This window comes from Protopterus annectens, chromosome 1.part1 (assembly GCF_019279795.1).
Source record: "Protopterus annectens isolate FY-2018-M chromosome 1.part1, PAN1.0, whole genome shotgun sequence".
Taxonomy (NCBI): domain Eukaryota; kingdom Metazoa; phylum Chordata; order Ceratodontiformes; family Protopteridae; genus Protopterus; species Protopterus annectens.
Window position 1 is genome coordinate 1206448364 of NC_056726.1, and position 25549 is coordinate 1206473912.

At 41.8% G+C, this 25549-nt stretch overlaps 1 protein-coding gene across 4 annotated transcripts in view; it reads left to right on the top strand.

Moving 5' to 3' along the window:
- LOC122809252 (myosin-10-like) overlaps positions 1 to 25549 on the top strand; it is a 3714157-nt gene that overhangs the window by 2299966 nt on the left and 1388642 nt on the right. For all 4 annotated transcript variants that reach the window (XM_044080584.1, XM_044080595.1, XM_044080606.1 and 1 more), the window contains one exon: positions 14897 to 14966. In XM_044080584.1, the coding sequence (XP_043936519.1) occupies positions 14897 to 14966 (70 nt within the window). The remainder of the gene's footprint in view (positions 1 to 14896; positions 14967 to 25549) is intronic.

Consider the following 25549-nt stretch of genomic DNA (forward strand, 5'->3'; position numbering starts at 1 on the left):
CCATCTATAACCATAAATCTGATCTCATGTTCTGTACCCACAGTCATGACATGTCGTGCCAGTGCATTGGTGTCAGCATGTCTAGATATGTCATAGAGGTGCTCCCTAGTCCGATCCCGTAACCTGTGTGTGGTCATACCAATATAAAACGAAAAACAAACTAAGCAATAACCTAGATATACCAAATTAGTGTAATTACAGTCTGCTCTCAAACGAAAACTCAATTTCTTCCTTGTGTCTCGATGATGGAATTTCCTTTGAAGTATCAAGATATCTACAGAAATTGCATTCTTTACATGGTAAAGTACCATAACCAGACCCTAGAGTCTGGGCACCTTCCCCTTGGCTCAGTATAGGGCCACAGAGGATTCTTTTGAGAGATTTCTTATTTTTAAAAGCATAGTGTGGAACATCACCAACCATTTGCCTTATTCTTTCATCTGCACAGAGAACGTTCCAATTCTTGGAAAACACATTTTTCAACAAATTAATGTACAGGAATAAGTCACTGGAACCCTCATGTATTCATTCCTAGAATTTACTTCAGTGGCTACCCTTTTCATCCCCGAAAAATATGGTCTACCTAGACTTGTTCTCACACTATGTGTTTGTGCAATGGTCATATTAACTTCTTCCTTAGAATAACCTCTCTCAGGGAAGGATTTACCAAGATTTGTAAGCGCTCCATCAAAGCTCTCATCATTAGCTGTTAACCTTGACACTCTCAGTGCTTGCTTTCATTACGTTCTTAAAAATGTGTTGGGGATGCATACTACTACGTTCCAAATAGGTATTCCTATAACACTCCTTTCTGTATATTTCTGTAATAAATTATTGTTGATGAATTCCACAAACTGGGTAAAACTGGACATATCCCCCTCCCAAAGGAGTGGAATTCATCAACAATACCACTGGGTTCTTGAAGTTTACAGCTAATACTTCTCTTGCATCAGTTGAGTTTCTAGATGTATATGTTCGTAGATCGTTGCAAGGAGACTTTATTACAGAAATATACAGAAAGGAGTGTTATAGGAATACCTATTTGGTAATAGAAAAATGCAGATTCAGATTTTCTGGAATAAAAAAAGGTCCAGGATGGGAGGGGGCCACAATGCCTCTTGAACAGTCAGTCATTCAGAGTTTTTGGACTGTCCTTGGTTTTTGGAGATTCGAGGCTTGTTTTTGGTACTTCCTTGCCATTTCTTCTTAAATGTCTGTTTGCCTGAATTTTGTTGAGACTCTTTATTCTTTTTTTTTTTTTTTGCCAAACTAGATGAGGAGATAGAAAACCCCTTGGACAATTTAGAAAAGGAGGGCTGAAAAATCTTACAGATTTTCTGGATCAGCTTGTCGCTTTAATCACACATTTTGATCACCTCCACAGCACAGAGGCCAAACACGACATTTCTATCCGAGGGAGAATTTAAATTTTTAACATCATCTGGGAGGTTCTGAGAATGTAGCCATGCAAACCTCCTCAAAACAGTACCAATGGCCATAGTCCTAGAAGTATCAGTAGAGTCATACACACACTGCAAACAATGAGCAGTGACCTGTTCAATAGAGGAAAGTAAGTTACTTAAAGCAGATTTTCCTCACAAGAGGAAACTGCAGATAAAACATTTATCATACTTTCACAAATTTTCAGAATACATTTTGAGCCTGAGAATTTGAAATTCTCAAAATCGGAGTTGCAGAAGTATATACTTTCCCCCGTAATTATCAATAACTTTCCCATCCTTATCAGAAAGTGTAGGATTGGAATTAACTAAGTACTTTGCAGCAGTGTGTTCAACTAGCTATAGCTGCTAGGTCAGATTTTTGAATAGTTTATAAAAACGTAAAAGACTGAGGAACTGTACACATCCTATCTGCTTTTTAGGGGTAGCTGACTGACTATCAGGAAGATGCAGGCAGTGACAAACACATCTAAAGCAGACAGAACAGGAGGAAAAGGTGTAGGGTCTGGAAAATCCTTCAGTAACAACTCAAAGTACATTCTGAGGGACGGAGAAACCTCAGTATTTTCCCACTGAAAACACTGGCACATTCTAGTCTCAGAGGTGGTAAACCCCCCAGAGGGAGAATCAGAAAATGCGCTGAGTCTGAATTAGAAATATGAGGAAAAACTCTGTATCCATCACGCATTTTCCTGTTCAGATTTAGAATCTTGAATCTTCAAACTAAAACAAAGAGTGAGAAGGTCACACAGAAAAAAACAATCAGTAAAAAAACTCCAGCCAAGCTATGTGGTGATAGCTGAAACACCTGATGTTCATAAGGGTCATTTGCATATATCCCATGTGCCTCTGATACAAGAGGTTTGAGAGGTCTCTCAGTGGAAGTTCTAGCTTGGCTGGAATTTTCGTTTAATCTTGAATCTTCAGGAAAAGGGGAATCCCTCTTTCTTTTACCAGAAATTACTTTACAAGTAGGATCAACAGCCTGAATTAAACCCTGAGCCAGAACTAGTAAACTACTCCTATCTGAAGAAATTTGAGAAGGAGATAAACACAAGTTTTTCTGTTTCTTACGAACAAGAAAAATGAGGCTAACCATGTTACTAATGACAACAGCTGCTCTTTTTGACACTGTGAGTAGATGAGAATATTTTTTTTATGTATGCCAATTCAACTCTCTCACCAATCAAGCCTTCCTCTAAATGCACTGTTCCCCGGGATGTAAATTTCAAGATGCAGTGTCATCATCCATGTGGGGGATTGGGATGTGTGTGTTTAGAACCTAACATTCTCAAAGCATACAAAAGGCTGGCATGCAATGGCCATTGTTAAGTATGTGGATAACCAGATGTACATGCACAGGAGTGTACATGTACATAATCACCTCTGTTTCCACATGCTGTTCTCCCATATTTACTACTAAACTTAATTCCTCTGTAAATAATTTTAGCTCTGTTTCAATTGTCTGATGGATGGTGTATGTGATTATTGCATGTTTATCAGTGTACTACCCAGTGAACAAGCTAAATAAATACATAAAATCAAATGTTGCCCCCCCCCCTTTTTTTTTTTAGACAGTAGCTCCATATTTTATTTTACATTTGTTAACCGGGCTAGTCTAGCTGGATATATATCCATTTTCAGTAGAGGCCCGGGGAGAAAAGCTCCACACAAATACAAACAAAAACGTATACAAAAAAATATCATTACATGGTAAAAAAAAAGGATTAAAAACCATATGATACAGTATAACATTTCAGAGATCAAAGACACTTCAGAAAGTTAACATAGAACATAATCTTTCTTAAAAAGGTGAAATAGATGCACTCTAGTAAGAGTTAAGTACAATAATTTACATCAGAATTGAGGGATTTAAGCAATACATTGAATTTAGTTTGTTTTAGTGATAGTCTTAGTTACAAGACTAATTACTAAATGTTAGGAAGAAGGTAGAAGAGGAGAAAAACAGGGTATAGGTGTTGACTAGTCAGGTTTACTACAAGGACATAGCCAGTGACTTTGGAGGTGATTTTTGAGCTTTTGTTTGAAGAGTGGCAATGATGTAGTTAGTGTTATATCACTAGGTAGCAGATTCAAGTTCCTTCCTGCTATATTAGTAAATAGTGAGTCACCAGCTGTTTTATTAGACTTTGTTAAGCTGGCAATGAGTTTACTAGAAGAGCGAAGGGAGTTGAGATTATTATATGGGATTAAGAGTTTTGAGAGTATAGGGGTATTATTGGGTTGGTACAGTATTTTGTGGGCAATAGTGAGTTGGGGGATTAACAGATGGTTTTGAAATTCCAGCCAGTCTACTTGCATCAGGTTAGAACAGTGGTGAGTTCTAAAGGGATTTCCAGTAGCGAATCTGGCAATATTATTGTAGGAAGTTGCTAGTTTGTTAAGGTTAGTTTTCTTAAGGTTTGTAAAAATAGGTGAGGCATACAGAAGAGTTGAGATTAGATGGGAATGAGCGATCTTGGCTCTAGCTGATGTGGTTAAGAAAGACTTAATTCTATATAAGGATCCTATTTTTCTGTTGACTATTTTAATGGTGTTGTTAATATGTTGATCAAAAGAGATTATTGTCAGTGGTTATTCCTAAAAGTTTGGTAGTAGAGTCAGGTGAGATGACAGTGGCATTATTTGAAGAGATTGTGAAGTCTAAGGGGGAGGACCTAGTAGTGGGAGTAAAGAGAAGAAGTTTAGTTTTTTTGGCATTAAGTAGGAGGTAACGTTTGGTAAACCACGTTTCTACCGTGTTGAAGATGTTTTGAGTAAGGGAAGAAAGTTCAGTTGGAGAGGAAGCTGAGCAAATAAGGGTGGAGTCATCTGCATATTGAATGCAGGTTGCTTGAAGAATTGCTATATAGAGATCATTAATGAATAAAGAGAAAAGAAGTGGTCCAAGAATGGAACCCTGAGGGACACCGATGGTGACAGGTAACAAGTCATTTCTAAGTCTTTTGGATTAAGCACTTGGGCTTCAGACCAGTTGTTTTACATTAGGAAGGTTTGTGGCCTGCACTGTGGTGGCAGGACAGGTAGCTTACATCCTTCTAAGTTGTGAACTGCTGATTGAGAGCTCAGTGTCTGTTATTCTAAAAGTGTATTAGTTCTGGTTTAAGCACTTGGGCTTCAGGCCAGTTATTTTACGTTAAGAAGGATTGCGGTCTGCACTCTTGTGGGAGGAGAGGCTGGACTCTGCCCTTCTGAGCAGGGAATTTCTGGTTAGAGGCTTATAGTGCCTGCATATTCTAACTGTTTCTTACTGAAATTGGTACACCTTGTTTGCTGTAGCATAGACTAGATCCCGGCCTGCTGAATCTAGCTTTATTTGTATGCTTGTTGTTTGTTTATTTCCCTGAAATGCTAATTCCACCTAAAACGCGGCCTTTTAGCACTTCTGTGGATCCTTAGTGATATCTGCATTGCTTACTGTACTTATTTCCTTGTTTCACTTGAAAGAAAGTTACTGTTTGTCGTTTTTGCATTTAAGTTACCTGTAACACATTGCATTTGTTACCTGGCACTTGCTCACTAAAGCAATTATATAAGTCAGCTCTAAAAAATTAAAAGCACTACACCCTCACAAACTGCCCTTGAGTACCTTGTTCCCCATTGGCCCTTTTTTTCAATTATAAAGGAATTCCCAATACTATTCTAGCATGTCCAAAGGTCAGTTGTCAATCTCCTCTCCGGTCCAGCTGGTGAATCTGGGAATCTTGAGGCAATGTTACAACTGCCTCATGTACACAGACAACCCTCTCCTCCTCCCAACAAATTCCAACACATGTGAGAGATGCAACCATATAGCCAAACTGGAGGCTAAGCTCTCTCAACTCAGTACTGGCATAACCAGTCAGGAGGAGAAGGAAACCACACTCACTACAATTCCAGTCTCACATAGACCTACCACGACAACAAACCAAACACATAAACACACAAAAACATACTCGGAGGCTCTAAATAAAAATCTGCCTAAGCAGCAGAGACCTCCAAAGCAGACACCCAAGCAACCGCTACCCCAGAACAAAACACGTGCAACACATAGCTCACAAAGCCAGTGTGCCGAACAGTCACAGCCCTTAAGGCTAAACAACACACCTGATACACTTGTAATAGGTGACTCTATCGTCAGGCACACTGACGTCCCGCTCACCAGGCTGAACAAGGAGAAGGTCACGGTGAGCTGCCTGTCGGGTGCTAGGATCCGCCACATAACACAAGCACTCAGGTCACTCCAAGGCAAGTACAAATATGACTCAGTCATTGTCCATGCTGGTGTGAATGACCTGAGACGTACCTCCCTGGGCTACATGAAAAGAGACATAGAAGAGCTCTCTGAGCATGTAGCCCAGGCCGGTATGACCCTGACCTTGAGTAGCATCTTACCCTCACCAAGAATGATGCCACAATATGAAGACAAGATGATCAATTTCAACAATTGGCTTAAGTGTTGGTGTCATTCAAAGGGGATCCAATGCCTGTCAGCCTGGGATGACATGCTCGACAAGCCACGATGCTTCGCTAGGGACGGCTTGCACCTGTCACCCCTGGGCTTTCGGATATTGGCAAAGGCTCTTGCTACGCCCATAGTGCCTTTTTTAGACAAGGCTCTAAAGACAAACCCACCTCCATAGGTATCACAAGGGATAAGAAACTAAGAGTAATGCTACTCAACGCCAGAAGTCTAAACCTCAATATGCACGCACTCGAAACTCTCCTTAGCATGGAGAACATCGATATCTGTGCAGTAACAGAAACCTGGTTCAAGGCTCCCGAGAGCACCCCAGCACTACCAGGTTATACCTCATACCATGCTTTTCGGCCCCAAAACTTGGACTGAACCACAAAGGAGGGAGTATCAATATTTGTCAAAGATACCCACACCTCCAGGTTGGTGGCACAGCACGAAGCATCAGAGACTATCCATGTGCAACTAACTGTGGGTAAAACTGCCTTCCAGTTTATAGCCTGCTACAGACCACCCTCCCAAACACAGGAACCCCACTTGGCCTTCTTCAGAATACTGGAAAATATGAAGGTCTCTCCAAACACCATTATATTGGGCGACTTCAACTACCCAAACATAGACTGGGAGCATTACTCTAGCTCCAACACCCTAGCCCAAAGGTTCCTAGAATTTATAAACACAAATGCTATGGAACAACTTGTTACCACTCCCACAAGAGGGGAAAACATACTGGACCTGATCATCACCAACATGGGGACACTATGCTCCAGACCAGAAGTGTATCCCTCACTGGTAAGATCAGACCGTAAACTAATCTCACTGGATATTCACATCCCGACCCCACCCCCTGCCCAGAAAACCACAGTGAAAAACTTCTCTAAAGCAAATTTCACACGCCTCAAAACCGAGGTGAAATCCTTCAAAGCCCCCGGGCCTGTGGAAAATACGGCCCAGACCGCAGAATCCTTTATAAACGCATTTTATGAATGCCTTCAGGAATGCATGGATCATGCAATCCCAAATAAAACCAAGACCCAATCCTCCAAAGGCAGACGTCCTGTCTGGTGGACCCCAGCCATAAACAAACTATACAATAGAAGGAGGAAGCTACTACATGATAGAGCAAAATCCCAAAAAGGGAAGGCATCTCTGATCAGTATTAGCAAAAAACTACGGGCACTCATAAAATCGTCTAAGGCCAGCTTCGAGAGAAAAATTGCACAGGACACTAAGGATAATCACAAGGCTTTCTTTAGTTATGTTAGGAACCTGGGTGGGAATTCCCAGATATGCTCAGAATTAGTCCAAAATGACAAAAATACACTGAGCCCACAGACATTGCCAACATCCTAGCTGACAGGTTCAGTGCAAACTTCTCCCCTATCCCCACCAAAGGACAAATATCTATCCCAACAGAGTGCTGCCCCTGACATCTCAGATGCTCAGGTAAGAGCCGCCCTCTCCAAAGCAAAAACACAGCATCAATGGGACCAGATGGTGTCCCGGCTGCGCCCTACATGAACTCCAAGAAGAGCTAAACCCAAACATAAAACTACTGTTCAATCTTAGCCTTACTACAGGATATGTACCCAAAGAGTGGCGTACAGCAACAGTGGTCCCTCTCCACAAAGGTGGTGCCTCAACGGATCCTGGAAACTATCGCCCCATAAGCCTGACTAGCTTGGTCTGCAAAGCTATGGAAAGGATCATCATGGACCTCATAAATAAAGATATTGGGGACCTACAGACACTGGATCCTACCCAGTTTGGCTTTGTTAAGGGCAGATCCTGCCTCTTAAACCTGGTCAATTTCTTTGAAACAGCCACCAAGGCCATTGATGAGGGGAAGGTGGTCCACACAGCCTACCTGGACCTCGCAAAAGCCTTCGATACAGTACCCCACTCGGGCATTATAGATAAGCTCACCAGCTTAAATATAAACCCCTATGTCACTAGATGGGTTGCAAACTGGCTCAAGGACAGAACCCACATGGTTAGAATTGCTGGAGCCATGTCAGACTCCAAACCAGTTACAAGTGGCGTCCCACAAGGCTCAGTCCTGGGACCTCTCTTGTTCGGTATATATTTCTCGGCGCTACAGGCCAACACGGAAGGACTGTGGCTGACCAAGTTCGCAGATGACTGCAAACTGGGTGCCATAATCAACTCTCCAGCCGACACAAGCATCCTCCAAAAGGGCCTCATAGAAACAGACAACGGGTGCCGGAGCCATGGCCTCAAGCTAAACGCCAAAAAGTGTATAGTCATCCCCTTTGGCAAAAACAAAGTGCCCACAAATTACCACATAGGTGGTAATCCATTAAGTACAGAAGAAGTCATTAGGGACCTGGGGACCCAAGTTGATAGCAATCTCTCATTTGACAACCACGTGGCCAAAGTGGTTAGAAAAACATTTTATATAGCCCACCTAATCATGAAGGGATTCACATCTAGATCAGGGAGGTCATCGTACCTCTTTACTCATCCCTCATCAGGCCCATAATTGAGTACAATGCCCCTTTTGGGATGTACCTTACCAGACACCTGCAGCAACTGGAAAGACCCCAAAAATACCTCACCAAGAGGATCAAAGGGCTCAAACAGATGCCATATGCTGCCGGTTAAAGAAACTCCAGCTCTACTCAGTGGCATACCGCCTGCTCAGAGGTGATCTGTGCCTGACGTATAAAGCCATGTCCAACCCGGAATTAATGGACATGCTGCACCTCAGAAAATCCAAATCCCATCGAGCTACGCGCTCAAGAGACTTGAACCTCAGCACTGAAATAAATAGGACATGCTGGAGGGACAGATTCATAACCCAGAGGCTCCCTTCACTCTGGAATAAAATCCCAGTCCAGGTTAGGCAGAGTCCCACATTGACTCTCTTCAAGAGGAATCTTGATGAGTGGATAGGAGATCATAGGTTTACCCCGGCTATCACTTCTGTGACACTGTTAGACAGAGGCACAGTATACTAACCTCAAAAAAAGGCATAGCAAAATTAATTTAAAATGGGTGGCGAAAGCCAAACACACTCTGGCTAGGCTTATAAATGCCCTAGGGCAGATAGCCTAGTATGAACCTATGAACCTATAAAACTAGAGAATATGAATGCAGCTTCTATACCAATTACGGCAGGAGTTTAACAAACATTGCAGAATAACATGCAAAAAATAAACAAGAGCTAGGTGTAGTATAACTAAGAATTAAAAGTGAGTGAGGTCTTCAACGTTGACTAGGGGTAATGCCTAAGCAACTAATCCCCAGATCCTACCAGGGATTCTGCTGTGGTGAGAATTACATGTCACATGACACCATTCCCTTTGCCTAACCAGCAGTGAGCCAGTTTTACCACATTGAAACCTCCAGCACCAGCTAAAATGTGCTTTGAGCTGCTTGTTGAATTCACATCATCTGGGTCACTGTCAGGGTTTCATCACTCTGTTAAAAGAGTTAGAATGATCAGATAAGAAGCTGCACAACTATATTTGGCAACAAATTGTTTTAGGCTAATGGGTTCTGAAAGTCATTCATCAAAGTTACAGATGGGAGTGAAAGGAAATTCCTCTTTTCCAGGGGGGTCATTTCCTTTAGATCAGACTCTTTTGTTTCCACCTGTTTTTCATAACATGCTTTCCAAAGAAGTGGCAGAACCAGTTCTTCCTTCCCAGGTTGGGAAGGGTTTTTATTCAGGGATGTTCTTAGTGCCAAAGAAAGAAATTGCTTGGAGACCAGTTCTTGGTCTTTCTTTCCTAAACATGTTTGTGATAGTGCCCAAACTCAGAATGATGTCACCTCAAAATGTGTTACGTCTTCTTCCTCTTTAAAGTTTCCTGTGAATGTTAAACTTAAAAGATGCCTATCATCACATCAATATTCATCCAAACTTCAGATATTTCTTAAGGGTTTTTGTGTCTGGATCACATTATCAGTTCTCTGCTTTACCCTTTGGGGCTGTCCACTGCAACAAGAGTGTTCACAAAGTGTCTAGCTCCAGTTATAGTGCATTGCAGACTACAAAGAATCCACCATTTTCTATATTTAGATGACTTGCTTATCTTTGCAGTGTCTTTTTCAAAGTGTCAGGAATCTCTGTTGGGTGATAGATGTCTTACACAAGGTGGGATTCCAAAAGAACATTCAAAGTCTTTCATGACTCATTAGCACAGGAATGTGTTCCTGAGATGTCAACTAGACACCTCAGTTCAAAGAGCCTTTCTTCCACAGGAAAAATAGACATTTATTTACATCTGTTTCTAAGGTTTTCCACTCAGACTTCAGTCACTGTGAGGGAATACCTCAGGATTTTGGATCTCATGGCATCTGTGAATCTCATGATACACTTGGCAAGACTCCACATGAGAAAGATACAGTGGTATCTGAAATATCTTAAGTTCCAGCATCAGCATCCTTTATCTTTACAAATTCCAGTGCTGGAGTTTGTCAGAAGAGAACTGTTTTGGTGGAGACAACAGATATGCTTAAGTTCAGGTCACCTCTTCTCCTCCCCTGCTCCAAAGCAGTCAGTCATCACAGACACTTAGGACTTTGCTTGAGGAGCAGTTTCCAAAGGGAGAAAAGTGCAGGGGGTGTGGGACAAGTAGACAGCTTGTGGGGGAAGCACATAAATATCAAGTAGATGCTTTCCCTGATTAAGCCACTCAACGCTCTGAACAGTCTTTGGTCACCAGAACCTCTTCAAGTAATTACAGACAATGCTTCAGTCATGTGTTATTTTAACAAGCAAGCAAAAATCAGGTCATACCCCCTTTGCAGACTAGCTTTGTTAGCTTGGGATATAGCTTCACAGCACAGTCTTACTCTAAAGATATCCTACATTCCATCATAGTAAAACTGTGTAGCATGCAAGCTGAGCAGGACTGGGGTAGACCCTCCTGAATGTAAACTAGATCAGGGGATCTTTCGAGATTTGATCCATTTGTGGTGAGTTCCTTAAGTAAACCTCTTTGCCTCCTGTTTGAACAGTCAACTAGCAAGAGTCTGTTCCAAGACTCCATGCAAGAAGGCCTGAAAGACCGTTACCTTTTCTTTCCCTTGGACAGTGGTGTTCTTGTATGCTTTTCCACCCTTTCCACTCATACCCAGGGTACTTCTGAAGATTCAGAAGGAATCCCCAAAGATCATTGTGACGACTTTCTTCTGACCTGTGCAACCATGGTTCTCCCTTCTTTTGGAAATGGCCAGCAGCAATTACTGAAGCTTCCTCACAAAATAGATCTACTCAAACAAGAGCATAGGTGTTTTATACACCCTGACATGAATCATTTTCAACTGACTTCCTGGATGATAGGTTCTTAATTCCTCTTAGGCACCTGTTTACTGAGGAAGAGCAGCAGGTCCTAATGGAGGCAAGAAAGCCTTATACTGACAAATTATATATTAACAAATGAAAAGGTTTTCTAGTTGGTGCCAACAGTATAACCATCACCCATTCAGGGCTAGTCGTTCTCTGGATTTTACAATATTTGTGTGAGCTGCTATCCTATGGCCTTTCTCATTCCTCTGTCAAGGTTTATTTATCGTACATTTCAGCCCATCTGCCTATAGATCCTCCTCCTTCAATGCAGTTTCATGTCAGAATGTTCCGGAAAAGAGTTTTCCATAAGAGGTCTCCCAAGAAAACTGGTGGCCCATCTATGGGATCTTAATTTTGTGCTAGATAAGCTAACACTTGCTCCGTTTGAACCAGCAAATCTAGCTAACTTGAGGTTCTTAACATGGAATACAGTTTTGCTGATTGCTCTGACTGCTGTAAGAAGAGTATCTGAGGTACAAGCTCTTATGGTCAGTCAACCCGATCTCTGCTCTGATCTCTGCAAGAAGGGCACCTGAGTTATAACTTGTTATGGTGAGTCAACCCTATGTCATTTTCCATAGGGACAGGGTTTCCTTGAGAACTAATCCCTTTTTTGTGCCTAACATGGTATCTGAGTTTACTTTAAGCCAAACTGTCCATTTCCACATTTTGATTCCTGAACCTAAAAATGAGAGAGAAAAGATTTTCCATACCCTGAATGCCCACAGACAACTTGGATACTGTCTTGACAGAACTAAATCTTTCTTCTCTTCGGATCAATTGTTTACTTCTTGTGAAGGTAATAAGAAGGGACAACATGTGTCAAAACAGACTATTTCCAAATGGTTGTCTTAAGACTATTACCTTTTGTTATACTCACCATAACAAAACTGTTCCAGGCAGGGTCAAGGTTCACCCTACCAGATCTTGAGTTCATCTATGGCTTTTTGGAAAGGGTTGGATTTTTAGATGTATTCTAGAAGCTGATACTTGGTCCTCTGAACATACCTTTACAAAGCACTATAAGCTTGATTCCTTCACTAGTTCCAGATCAAGTTTTGCTAGGACCATTCTCCGGGAACTCCTGGACACTTTTCCTTCCACCTCCCCAATGTAGTTAGCTAAAGTGAACTACCCATATAGTTAAGGCCACTGCAGCAGTGATCAATATGATGAGCATAGTATAGGTACATGTATATATCTGTTCATATGTATACACTAGGCTAATGACCACTAGGCCTTTATAAACCTAACCAGGCAACCCAACCCGATTGCATCCCCTTGTAACATGTGCTTCTTAACTGGGAAGGGTATGTTTGTTAGGAGTGGTTTGTTAGTTAGGAGGTTGCTAAAAAGTTATATGAGGTGGAGTATGTTAGAGAGTGTTTAGTGTCGGCATCTGTCTGTAAGAGACATGGGGCCCAGCCTGAGGATGAATTTATGAGTACCCATCTAGTGTTTGTTAGGGAATGTTTGCTGCCGGCCTCTGTCTAAAAGGGCAATAAGATCTTTATAAAGACATTGTCCTATATGGATTACTTTAAAGCCCTGTTTCTGTATTTTGTCTTCTAGAGTTTACCGCGAGGCAGTCTATACTTGGCATACAAGGCATCCTCGGATCCAGCTTTAATAGACCTTTTGCACAGCTACAAAACAAACAACGTCAGAATCACTAGATCCAAGGATTTAAATTTTGCTTGTGGCATAAATAAGACATATTGGCGAGACAGCTTTGGGTTTCAAAGGATTCTCAAGCTCTAGAACAGGCTCCTCATCCATGTAATGCAGAGTCCATCCCTAACCCTATTTAAGTGCAGCCTTGACCAATGGATGGGAAATTGAAAATTCGCCTGGGTCTGGCCCCCATGTCTCTGATAGGCAGACCCGCAGACAGTAATGCCCAGGTTAACATACCCTGCACATAACCTCTAGAAACTTCCAAACTAGTGTCCCATCTGTTAATGAACACCAATGATACAAAGGGACACAGTTGGGCTGGATTGTGTGGTTAGCCTTAAGAAGGCCCTGATGGTCATTAGCCTAATGTATACGTGTGAACCTATGGATATAAGGGAAATAGCTAAGGCTGCTGCAACAGTGATCATTACAGCATCTACTGTTATAGTAAGAGTAACTTCCACAACTGTACTTTCTCAGCCCTGTCGGTTATGCTGTTGTTTCTCAGAGTTAACCCTGCACATAGTTAAAAGTGGGTGTTTTCCACAACTTAGTTTTATAAATAAACAGATGCAGTAGTAATTGTTGTGGTCATCATGTCAGAGTAGACGTCCCCAAGAAGTACCTATAGGTGTGAATGGGTGAGTTGTATTTGAACCCTTTGATGAGAAGGATGTGGAGAGGGTTCTGAAATGGTCATTTCAAATATAGAATAATTTTGAGATATTTTGATGTGTTGTCCCATGTTATTGAAGATGTATGTTTGCAAAGTGAATATAAGGAAAGGTGTTTCAAAAAGGCATGCTAATCCTAATGAGTGCAGTAGGCAGAGGATGATTATGTATGAGAAGGTGGAAGGGCTGTAGGAGAGGAGAACTGCATGAGATACAGATTATTACATGGTTCATAAGATAAAATAGATAAAGCAATCTTGGGAGTACAGTGCAGAGTAGGTCTTGATGTGTGCAAGATTTCCTGCCCACTTAGGTAGTTAAGGCTTGACTAATAACAGAATATGGGCTCCTTGTTAACAAAAGAGTGAAAAGAGCCTCCCACTGAGCAAATAGTGCAGTTGAGGCACAGAGATTTTGGATGAGTACATCATATGTAGGAACAAAAGCTTTCTATTGATTTCAGCAATTCATTATCCAAAACTAACGTTCTGTCAAAGACTGCCCAGCATTCTTTTGAAGTGCCCCATTTGAAATGGGGAGGATGGTCAGACTTTAACAGGGAAAATATCTCCAGAACCTCTTGGTCTTGCACTGAAAATCTCTGTTTTTCATGTCATGGATATATCAAATATTTTTTGCTTATAGTATAAGAGTAGTTTACATGTACTGAAGTTCAGTGGTTATTAAAATAAGCTGACCTGAAAGCTTAGGAAGAGTGGATTATCTAACAGTGCTTGTAGCATGGGTTTGATCGACTTCCTCTGTGTTGGAAGACTGCTTATTAGTAAAAAGACAAAACTGAGAATCTAGAAGCTAGCTTTGTTCACAGAATGACTGCTGAAGAACTAACTCCTGATGGAAGAATTGCTGTTAGCCTGCTAGTAATAGCCAAGAGATTTTCTCAAATCTATAAAGTGTAGACAAATGAGAGCATACATACCTCTATTACCATCACTTGTGCAAAACCTAGGAGCACTTATTTATAGTATAGTGGGTTTTCCTGTTCCACTTTTATCTAGGTAGAGAACGTACCCTATTTGATACACTGTGAAGTGATTCTTTTCTGGAGCAGGAAGTCCTGCTCAACTATGGTTTATACCTAATTAGCACATGCTAGCAGCAGAGAATCACTGGATAACATAGGATCTGTTTGTATGAAATACATTGTCCTCTTACAAGATGTTTTCAGTGTGTCATGAACTTAAGTCTTGGCCTTATAGATTTATAGGAACTCATTGCTACTACAAGGAATGTACCTGACTGAAACACTTATGTTGTACTGTTGCAGGTATGAGATACTGACTCCTAATGCCATTCCAAAGGGTTTCATGGATGGGAAGCAAGCCTGTGAAAGCATGGTAAGCTTTGACTTTTTTTACCTTAAGCCAAGAAAATAGAATAAAAATGTAAAGAATTTTGACTTTATTGTACTTGTGTGGTTGTAACTGACCTGGACAATACAGTTTAATTCTGTCTGAGGCCTAGGAGCTAATATCCAGAGTTCATGAGTAATTGAGCCCATATTATTTCTTCACTAAGTGTGATCATTTTTATCCTACTGTTTTCAAGTGAGAAGCTTATTAAGTTTGTCCCTTTGTTTATGATTATGGGAGGTAGTGCATTCTCTGTGTTCAAAGAATCCCTAACCTTGTGGTCCACTTTCTTTGCTAGAGGATTTGTTTGCGTAGAAAATTAGTCCTTTCTTTGGAATGAAAAGAAAATCATGTTGTATGCTTGAATTGAACTGGACATCTTTTTCACAGAGCCTCAGTGTTATGTATAATTGTGAACATAATTTGATTATGTTTACGTGACATCAGTAAATAGCACAGCTCAAGCTAAAGATAGTCCTTTTTTAGTGATTCAGACTGCTGTGTCAGGATTATACTCTGTAGCAGGAGCTATAGTCATACAGGGTAGAGAGGAGAATGGGTTTCACTTCAGTCATTTTATCCAGGATTACATTGATAAGACAATCCTAAATTATGGTTTCTCTGCTTGGTAACACCTCCAGTTACAGCTAATGATAATGGAACTTGGTATTACTATTTCTGTCTATACTCATTTTGGGGTTTTCTGAGGGTTTGTTATCATTAAAAAAGGCAATACAGAGGGGTTTGTTTTATATATTAACATCAAGAAGACATCACACAGCAAAACCTGCAAATTGAACATTGATGACATCTTGGATGCGTCCTTAGTTGGGTCTATCTTCTCCACCATTCATATTTTGGCACCTTCTTTGTAAAGTTTGTGTTCAGGGATGTCTTTATGCCCATATCAATGCATGCTGTGACATAAGATGCTAGATACACAAGTGCACATGCCACCAGGTCACACCTCACTTTATTGCTGATTGCACAATTCAGAACTGCATCCTTGCTGTTGTTGGAAAAGACCAGTGTTTGTATGGTAACACATCACCAACACAGTAGGTGTCTTGGTTGTCATCAGAATACCAGTCTGTACCGGCAGTGGCATTGCATGCAGTGTCTTGTGAAATACCATGATGATGACACTTGCAACATAGGTCAGAGGTTTAGGCTGGCTGCTGAAAAGTGAAGATGAGAAAAGTTGTCCTGTTTGCAACTAAGAAAATTGTGGTTGTTGAGACCTGTCTCATGCTTTCTCTTTTATTTTTTAATGTATTTATTTATTTCTCCATGCTGATGATTTGTGTTCTTCTCTTTAGTTATAGTACCACAGTGGAGTATTGCTGTTTTTCGTTTTTTCCAGTGGGGTGGGTAGCAGAGATGAAACAGAACCTGCGGAGTCTTCACTGTCACTCAGTCTTTTTTTTCCTTGTTGTACTGTGTTCTCCCCTGCTTGCTAAATGTCAGTCAGTGATTGGTATGTCCATGGGGTTGGTGAGAGTCTTATTCCCCAAGGATATCATATATCTTTGTCACCCCACAAGCACTTCAGCAAGCTAACATGCTTATCAGCTGGTTCTTGGTGTCTGCCAAGAACTATAGCAAATGATGCGCCCTGGATGCATTTTGAACACCCTTCCTCATCTTCCTCCTTTGGGGATGGGGGTGGGAGAGCAGACATGAGCCTTTTCATCACTTTTTTAGTCCCAACCATATCCTTCATTACCTGGACTGTATATTAAACTGTGGTTATAGTCAGTATTCTTATGTCCTAATGCCACAGAGCCAGCTGTAGTTGATAGCACTTTGCGTGGAGTGATAATGGAACTGGGTGGTGTTATTTCTGACTTTAGTCTTTTTGTTATATTTTGGTTATGTAAAAAGAAATATCACTCCTTGCAGCTTCAGGTTTAAGTTAGAGCATTACTGCGGGGGACATATCTTTAGACAGCAAGTCAATGCCTGACCATTCGCAGTATAAGTCTGTTGTTCATCCGTCTTTCTCCCCAGTGCTGCAGGTGGCGAGCTCACCCTTGGCGAATGAGGGCTTGAGCCCAAACCTGTCCTCAGCTTTTGTTTTAGGTGATGGCATTGAGGGAGGTGTACCCTTAGCTTCCACCCTGGGAGGTGTGTCCTGAGTTTTTTTTTTTTTCATCTTTATTACATATCATATTTTCACTCGCATAATCTTTCTCCCCTCCTTTCTTTTATTCGTAGGTAAGAAGTCTTGAACACCAGAAACTCAAGAACATAAAGCACAGTGCCCGACCAGCATGGGGTAAAAAACTCTTCCTGAATCAGTTGCTACCCTCCTACTAAAACCTGCTCATTTTTACATTGTATGTAAACCTGTTAAGTGTAAGGCTGCATTTAATCTGGCTTTTTAAAGCCTGACTGCACATCACCAAGATATGCAACTGCCCCCCCCCCCCCTTTATCTGCTGTTTGTTTACAGTTGCTATCTTCGTCTCCTCCCGGAAATTTTTGTAGCCTTGCCTTCCACTTTATTATCTGTGACTCATTTGCTGTACTATCCCTGCTGTCACTGCCATCCCCTTAATCTCTGGTTACCCTTTTAACTCTAATTGCTACGACCATACTTGAGCACTACTGTTTGCACTGCGCTACTAGGTCTTTCGTTTATAACTCCTAGCTTTAGTTTCTTTGAGCTCCTCACCCCATACCCCACTCTCAACACTATGTTCACACTTTAATTCAACTTTTGAACCTTCTAGTTAGTACCCATTACTTACTGTTTCAGTGATTTTTTTTTTTTTTTTTTAATCACAGTTAACAAATACCTCAACCAGCCCGCTCAGTTCACCCTCGCTACACTCGGGCTCACTCCACTCCTCTACCCCCCCCCCCATTCTCACCCTTCCCAAGTTCATTTCAGTTGCATTTACACACGATAACCACTCCCACACTTGTACATGGACAAATCAAATCCCTCTAACTTCGTCCACCCGTCTATCCATTCCATCCAACTCTTTCTTCCTCACCTGTCCACTCCACTCGTATGCCTTACAACTACTCTGCTACTCCCACCTTATAACTGTCCTACTTCAGCTCTTGTACGTATATCATTTACATGTAAATACAACTTAGCAATCCCACTCTCTACTCTACTGTGTAGTACTCCTTCTATCCAGTTTTAACTTCTCTATCTAAGACTCTACCATATAATGAAACTGTAAACATAGAACAATATCATACTAGGAAAAACATAACTATTTAAAATACCCCATCTCTCCCACTTTCTCCTCTACTTCCTGTACAACTAGGTGATACAATTACTTGCTACTCATTTCACCTGGGCATTAAAACTTCTCTCAACACTGCCATAACCTCTGACTAAACTGTAATCTGCTAGATAATCTGCTAGTCACAAAAATGCTCCAACTGTGCCTTACTACCCTAGGAATTCTGAAAGTACTTGCCTACAGTACTTCATATCATGTCAATCTAATTGATTCAACACCCCACCATGCAACAACTACCCTGCATTCTCAAAACTCTGCTTATTTCAATTCTCTCATCTCTTCATCCATTTTCAACATATCTACAACTCATTACACTCCCTAATTATCCCTAGCTCACCACCACTCCCCCAAACTTTCCCTGAAATATGATAAGTATATGGCCAAAATCATAAAAATCACAATCTGTGTGGCATTTACTATCTCTCAGCGGTGATATACATCCTAACCCATTCCACCTACTCCTATTCTCAGCTGTTCCACTCTGCACTCTAATCACCATCACACCACACTACAACTCCCTATGAAAGCTGCAGAACTATTATTACTAAATATAAATATAAGAAGCATTACTAAAAAATTCATGATCTGCATGACAGTGTCTCACTGTATTCACCTGGTATTGTTCTTCTAACCAAAACATGGCTAAAACCAGACATTACAAGTAATGAAATCTTGGCACCATATTATAATATCTTACATAATGATAGAAAAAATAAAAAGAGAGGTGGCATAGCCATTTTGTTTAAAAATCAACTTAATGTTGAAACCTTGGAAATATCCACCCCTACTCTTGACAAAGCTGAGGGTGTACCAGACTAAAAATTAACCCAGAAAAAGCCGTAACATAATCCCACCCGGTAATAACATACCCACATTACTAAATTGGCTCTCCAGTGCATTCTCTCATGAAGCAGTCATTATGGGAGATTTTAATATAGATTGGCTAACTTGTAACTCAAACAATCCCACCAATTACATCAACCTCAATGGATGTAATCAAATAATCCAGTCAACCACTAGAATCGATAAATCATCCAAGAGACAGTCATTTCTGGATTGGATACTGATAAGTAGACCAGCTCAGTCCTGTCATTCTGGCTGCCTATCTGACAGCCTGAGTGACCACCTACCAATCTTTATGCTAAAGCAACGTACATATCAGGCTAACCGTGCAACCTACTAGCTAATAAAAAACAAAAGAAAGTTTAACCCCACTTACTTTATTACTACTCTAAAAAGTTGCAATTAGGAACCCGCCTTAATGAAACAGTTAATTACTTTAACTCTATCTTTCTAGATATTGTGAACTCACATGCCCCTCCCAGAAATATCAAAATTAAATCTAAATTTGCACCATGGCTGAGCAAATAAACAAGATCATTACTGAAAGTTAGAGACAAATTTAGGACCAGTGGCATAAAACTGGATCTCAAGCCTCTAAACAATTATATCTAAAGCTAAGAAGTAAAGCAAAGAAATTGGTCAAACTAGGTAAGATTAGCTACTATCACAATATACAAAAAAGCATCAAAACAATCCTCAAAAATTCTGGTCAGCCATTAACAGCATTCTCCTACCTGATAAAGCTGGTACACAACCCTCCCCAACCACAACAAACTCCTCAGAAAATATAGCCACATGGTTCCACAAATAATTCACTGAATCTGTTCTCGCTCTAACCAGCCCTCAACCATCCCCCATCCCCCATCCCCAAAGAACCACTTAAACCAAACAATAACTATAACAGCTTCACCCTACAAACTGTTTCTGTGGACGTGATAGGTTCATAGGTGTATACTAGGCTAATGGCCCTGGGGCCTTTACAAGCCTAGCCATAGGATTACCCTGGCATAGTGCCACCCGACCTTAGTTCCCAGTGCCTTTGTCGAGTAGAGCCACTGGTGTTATCCCCAGGGTGAATTTTCTGTTTCCCATCCACTCATCAAGATTTCTCTTGAAGAGGGTCAGCGAGGTGCTCTGCTTGACATGTATGGGAAGTCTGTTCCATAGCATGGGCAGTCTCTGGGGTATGAACCTGTCCCTCCAGCATGTTCTGTTAATTGTGGTAATGAGGTTGAGGTCTCCGGAGCATGTGGGTGGTGAGGGATTGGGATTTCTTTAGATGTAGCATTTCTAACAGAGCTGAGTCAGACATGGCTTTGTAAGTCAAGCAGAGATTGCCTCTAAGTAGGCGATATGAGACAAAGAATAGTTGGAGTTTTTTGAGTCTGTCCATATAGGACAAGTGTTTAAGGCCTAGGATCCTCTTTGTGAGGTACTTTTGCAGGTTCTCCAGTTGTTGCAGGTGTCTAGTGAGGTACATGCCAAAAGGGGCATTGTACTCAATGATTGGCCTGATGAGGGAAGAGTAAAGGGAGACAATGACCTCTTTCTTCCTGGATGCAAAACCCTTAGTAATGAGATGTGCCACATAGAAGGACTTTCTGACCACAGTGGCAATGTGGTGATCATAAGAGAGGTTGCTGTCAACCTGTGTTCCCAGATCTCTTATAACGTCTTCTGTGTTCAGTGGACTACCATCAATGTGGTAATTCATGGGAACCGTTTTTTTTTCCAAAGGGGATAACGACACATTTTTTGGCATTGAGCTTAAGGCCATGGTTCTGACACCAGCCGTTGGTCACAGTGAGGCCATTCTGTAGGATGTCCACATCACTTGGGGAGTTAATATTAGCTCCCAACTTGCAATCATCTGCAAACTTTATTAGCCAGAGTCACTTCATGTTGGCCTGGACTTCAGAGAAGTAGATACTAAACAGGAGAGGACCCAGGACCGAACCCTATGGGACTCCACTCATGACTAATCGGCAGTCTGACTTGAAGTCAGCTACTTTCACACTGTGGGCTCTATCTGTGTGCCAGTTGGCAACCCACCTAGTGATACAGGGGTTGATGCCAAGCTTAGTGAGTTTTCCTATGATTCCTGAGTGGGGAATGGTGTCAGAATCCTTGGCTAGATCAAGGTAGGCTGTATGAACCACCTTGCCTTCATCCACAGCTCTGGTGACTGACTCAAAAGAAGTTGACCAAGTTGAGCAGGCATGATCTACCCTTCACAAAACCAAACTATGTGGGATCCAGAGTTTGGAGATTCCCATGTCCTTGTTTATTAGGTCCATGATGATGCGTTCCATAGCTTTGCATATCAGACTCGTCAGGCTAATTGGGCGGTAGTTCCCAGGGTCTGTAGTCACTCCTCCTTTGTGGAGAGGGATAACTGTAGCAGTGCGCCATTCAGCAGGGGCAAATGCCTGAGGTGAGGCTGTGATTGAACAGAGCACACAGGTGAGGTGCCAGTTCACTCTGTAGTTCATGTAGAACACAGCCAGGGATATTGTCAGGTCCCATAGAAGCTGTATTCTTGGCCTTGGTCGGTGCTGTTTTAACCTGTGCAGCAGTAATACTGGGTGCCTGGCAATCCGCTGGTATTGTGATTGGTCCTTTGGGGGGGGGGGGATAAAGTTGGCCCTGAATCTGTTGGCCAGTATACTGGCAATATCTGTTAGCTTGGTATAGGAGGTACCATTGTGCAGTAGCTCAGAGCAAATCTGGGTATTGCCGTGGAGATTCTTTACATAACTATAGAAGGCCTTGTGGTTGTCTTTAATATCTGCTGCAATTTTGTTTTCATACCTAGCTTTAGAGGATTTGATGAGGGATCTCAACTTTTTGGCAGATAAGGGAGTTTTTCCAGGCTTGGGACTTCACCTTATTCCACTTCAGTTTCCTCCTTCTGTTGTAGAGTTTGTTTATGGCAGGGGACCAACAGATTGGCTTCGTTTTTTTGGAGGAGAGTGTCTTGGTTCTGTTGGGTATGGTGAGATCCCTGCATTTGTGTACATGTTCGTACAGTGCAATTGGTGTATGATTCAGCAGTCACGCAATTATTCTCCATTTGCATGGGTGCTGTGAAGTTAGCCACCTCTGTTTTTAGGATCCCAAAGTTAGCTTTGGAGAAGTTTTTCTTGGTGGTTACCTTTCCTGGCAGGGGGGGATTTCCAAGATGATTAGTTTGTGGTCATATCTAACCAGGGAGGAGCTGACTATTGGTGTAGAGCAACGCCCATGTTAGTAATGACCAGGTGAAGGCTGTTGCTACCTCTAGTGGGGGTAAGAACAAGCTGGTCCAGGGCATTAGAATTAATGAACTCCAGGAAACGTTGGGCAAGTGTATTGGTACATGAGTAGTTTACCCAGTTAATGGAGGGATAGTTGAAGTCGCCTACTAAGAGAGTGTTAGGTTGGTCCCTAATATTCTCCAGGGTGCTTAGAAACATGGAGTGCGAGTCTTGGGACATGGTTGGGGACCTATAGCAGGCTACGACCTGAATCTTACCCAATGTTAGCTGCACCTGGAGTATCTCTGATGCATTATGTTGGGCTACCAGCCTGGATGTGTGCACATCCTTTATGAATATGGAGACACCACTGCCTTTGGAGCTTCGGTATAAGTTCTGGGGCCGAAAGGTGTGGAATGAGTTGTAACCTGGTAGTGCAGGTATGCTTTCTGCTGCCTTGAACCAGGTCTCTGTTACAGCACAAATGTCGATGTTCTCCATTTTAAGGAGTGCCTCGAGCGAGTGCACTTTGAGATTTAGACTTTTAGCATTGAGCAACATGACCCTCAGGTGTTTACTAGGCTAACAACCACAAGGGATTTTTAACGCCTAGCCATGCATTTCAAATCTCTGACAAGTTTTGATACTCTTGGTAAGTGTAAGCAGGGGGTTTGGGAGATGAACCGTATGCAGGTTATTCGTGTCCATTACTGACATAGGTGCCAAACCAGGGATGAATTTCTGGTTTTCCATCTAATTTCTTGGTTGATATTACCATCTTTTAGGTTCATAGGTTGGTACTAGGCTATCGGCCCTAGCGCCTATACAAGCCTAGCCGTAACAATTCCCTGGATATTTCTTCCCACAATATTTACTTCTCTGGACCCCTGTCTAGCAGGGCAATTGACATGATCCCCGAGGTGAATTTCCTATCTCCCATCCAATCATCAAGGTTCCTTTTGAAGAGGGCCAATGAGGCGCTCTGCTTGACATGGATGGGCAGTTTATTCCAGAGTATGGGGAGTCTCTGGGTCAGGAACCTATCCCTCCAGCATGTTTTGTTCATTGTGATGACAAGGTTTATATCCCTGGAGCGTGTGGCTTTGAGGGATTGGATTTCTTTAAGTGGAGCATGTCCAACAGCTCAGGGTTTGACATGGCCTTGTATGTTAAGCAGTGACCACCTCTGAGTAGACTATATGCCACAGAGTATAGCTGGAGTTTTTTTAGATGGTCAGTATATGGCATCTGCTTTAGGCCCATGATTCTTTTAGTGAGGTATTTCTGTGGCCTTTCCAGATGTTGCAGATGTCTTGTGAGGTACATACCAAACGGGGAATTATACTCTATAATGGGTCTAATGAGGGATGAGTACAGTGGGACAATAACCTCCTTTTTTCTGGATGAAAAGCCCTTAGTGATGAGGTGTGCCACATAGAAGGATTTCCTGACTGTTGTGGCGATGTGGTTATCGAAAGTGAGACCACTGTCCACCTGTGTCCCTAAGTCTCTCATCACACTTTCGATGTTTAGTGTACTGCCAACTATGTGGTAATTTATGGGTACATGTTTTTTTCCAAAAACTATATAAATAAATATATATATATATATATATATAGATAGATAGATAGATAGATAGATAGATAACTATACATTTCTTGGCATTAAGCTTGAGCCCATGGCTCTGGCACCAGGCATCTGTTTCTGTAAGGCCCTTTTGTAGAATATCCACATCATTTGGGGATTCAATAATGGCTCCCAGTTTGCAGTCATCTGCAAACTTTGTTAGCCAGAGTCCCTTAGTGTTGGCCTGTACTTCAGAGAAGTAGATGCCAAACAAGAGTGGTCCCAGGACTGAACCCTGAGGTACTCCACTTGTCACTTCTTCTGGAGCTGGATTTGGAGTCGGCTACTTTTACAGCCTGGGTTCTGTCAGTAAGCCATTTGGCAACCCATTGAGTGACATAGGGATTTATGCCCAGCTTAGTAAGTTTATCTATGATTCCAGAGTGGGGGATGGTGTTGAAGGCCTTGGAGAGGTCCAGATAGGCTGTGTGGATTGCCTTACCCTCTTCCACAGCTCTGGAGACTGATTTGAAGAAGTCATTCAGATTCAGGAGATAAGACCGGCCCTTCACAAACCCAAACTGGATGGGGGTCCAGTGTTTGAAGGTTGCCAATGTCTTTGTTTATAAGTTCCATGATAATGCGTTCCATGCCCTTGCAGATCAGGCTTGTCAGACTGATGGGACGGTAGTTCCCGGGATCCAAGGAGGACCCCCCCTTGTGGAGTGGGATAACTGTAGCTGTGTGCCACTCAGTGGGCATGAAGCCTGAGGTGAGGCTATGATTAAACATGACACTTAGGTGAGGTGCCAGTTCATTTTGTAGTTCATGTATTACACAGCCTGGGATGTCATCTGGTCCCATGGATGCTGTATTCTTAGCTTTGGAGAGTGCGGTTTCTACCTGTGTGGCCATGATTACCAGAATTTGGCAATCTTTGGGTATTGAGATGGGCCCTTTAGGGAGTGAGAGGGGGGTGAAGTTGGCACTAAATCGATCTGCCAGGATATTGGCAATATCCTTGGGATCAGTATATTTAATGCCATTCTGTTGTAGCTCAGAGCATATCTGAGCATTGCCATTTAGATTCTTGACATAACTATAGAATGTCTTTGGAATCTTTGGCAATTTTATTTTCGTAACTAGCTTATTCCACAGTACATTGCCTTACCAAGCAAGAGATCTCTCTGCATTGTCAGAAGTCCAGCCACACCCCTTCCCAAATAAAATTATTTCATGGGAAAATTGCATTGCTCAGTTTTCTTTTTTTTTTTTTAGACTGCCCAGCAGCCATCCATGATAGCAAGAATCATCCTGAAGGTTCTGAAGTGCTTGTCAGCTTCAGTTCTTATGTTCTCTTAAGAAAAGTAGCAGACAAAAAACTGTACTGGCATCTTGGAAATTTTTGATGCCAGCACTTTCACTCTGTTGAGAGAGAAATTTCTTTCTCCACATCCACAAAGAATTCAGATGGGTGTCATCTCAGGTGAGGAATAATCCAGGGTTTCCATTTGTAAAGCTCAAGCTGGGCTAGAGTCTTATTTCAGACAGCTCCAGTCTGGCTGTGCAATGCACACACAAGCAGTTTAAGTCAAGGGCACCTGAAGTAGCAGGAATAGTGCCACTCACATTAATATAAAAGAAATGCAAGTCATTATTT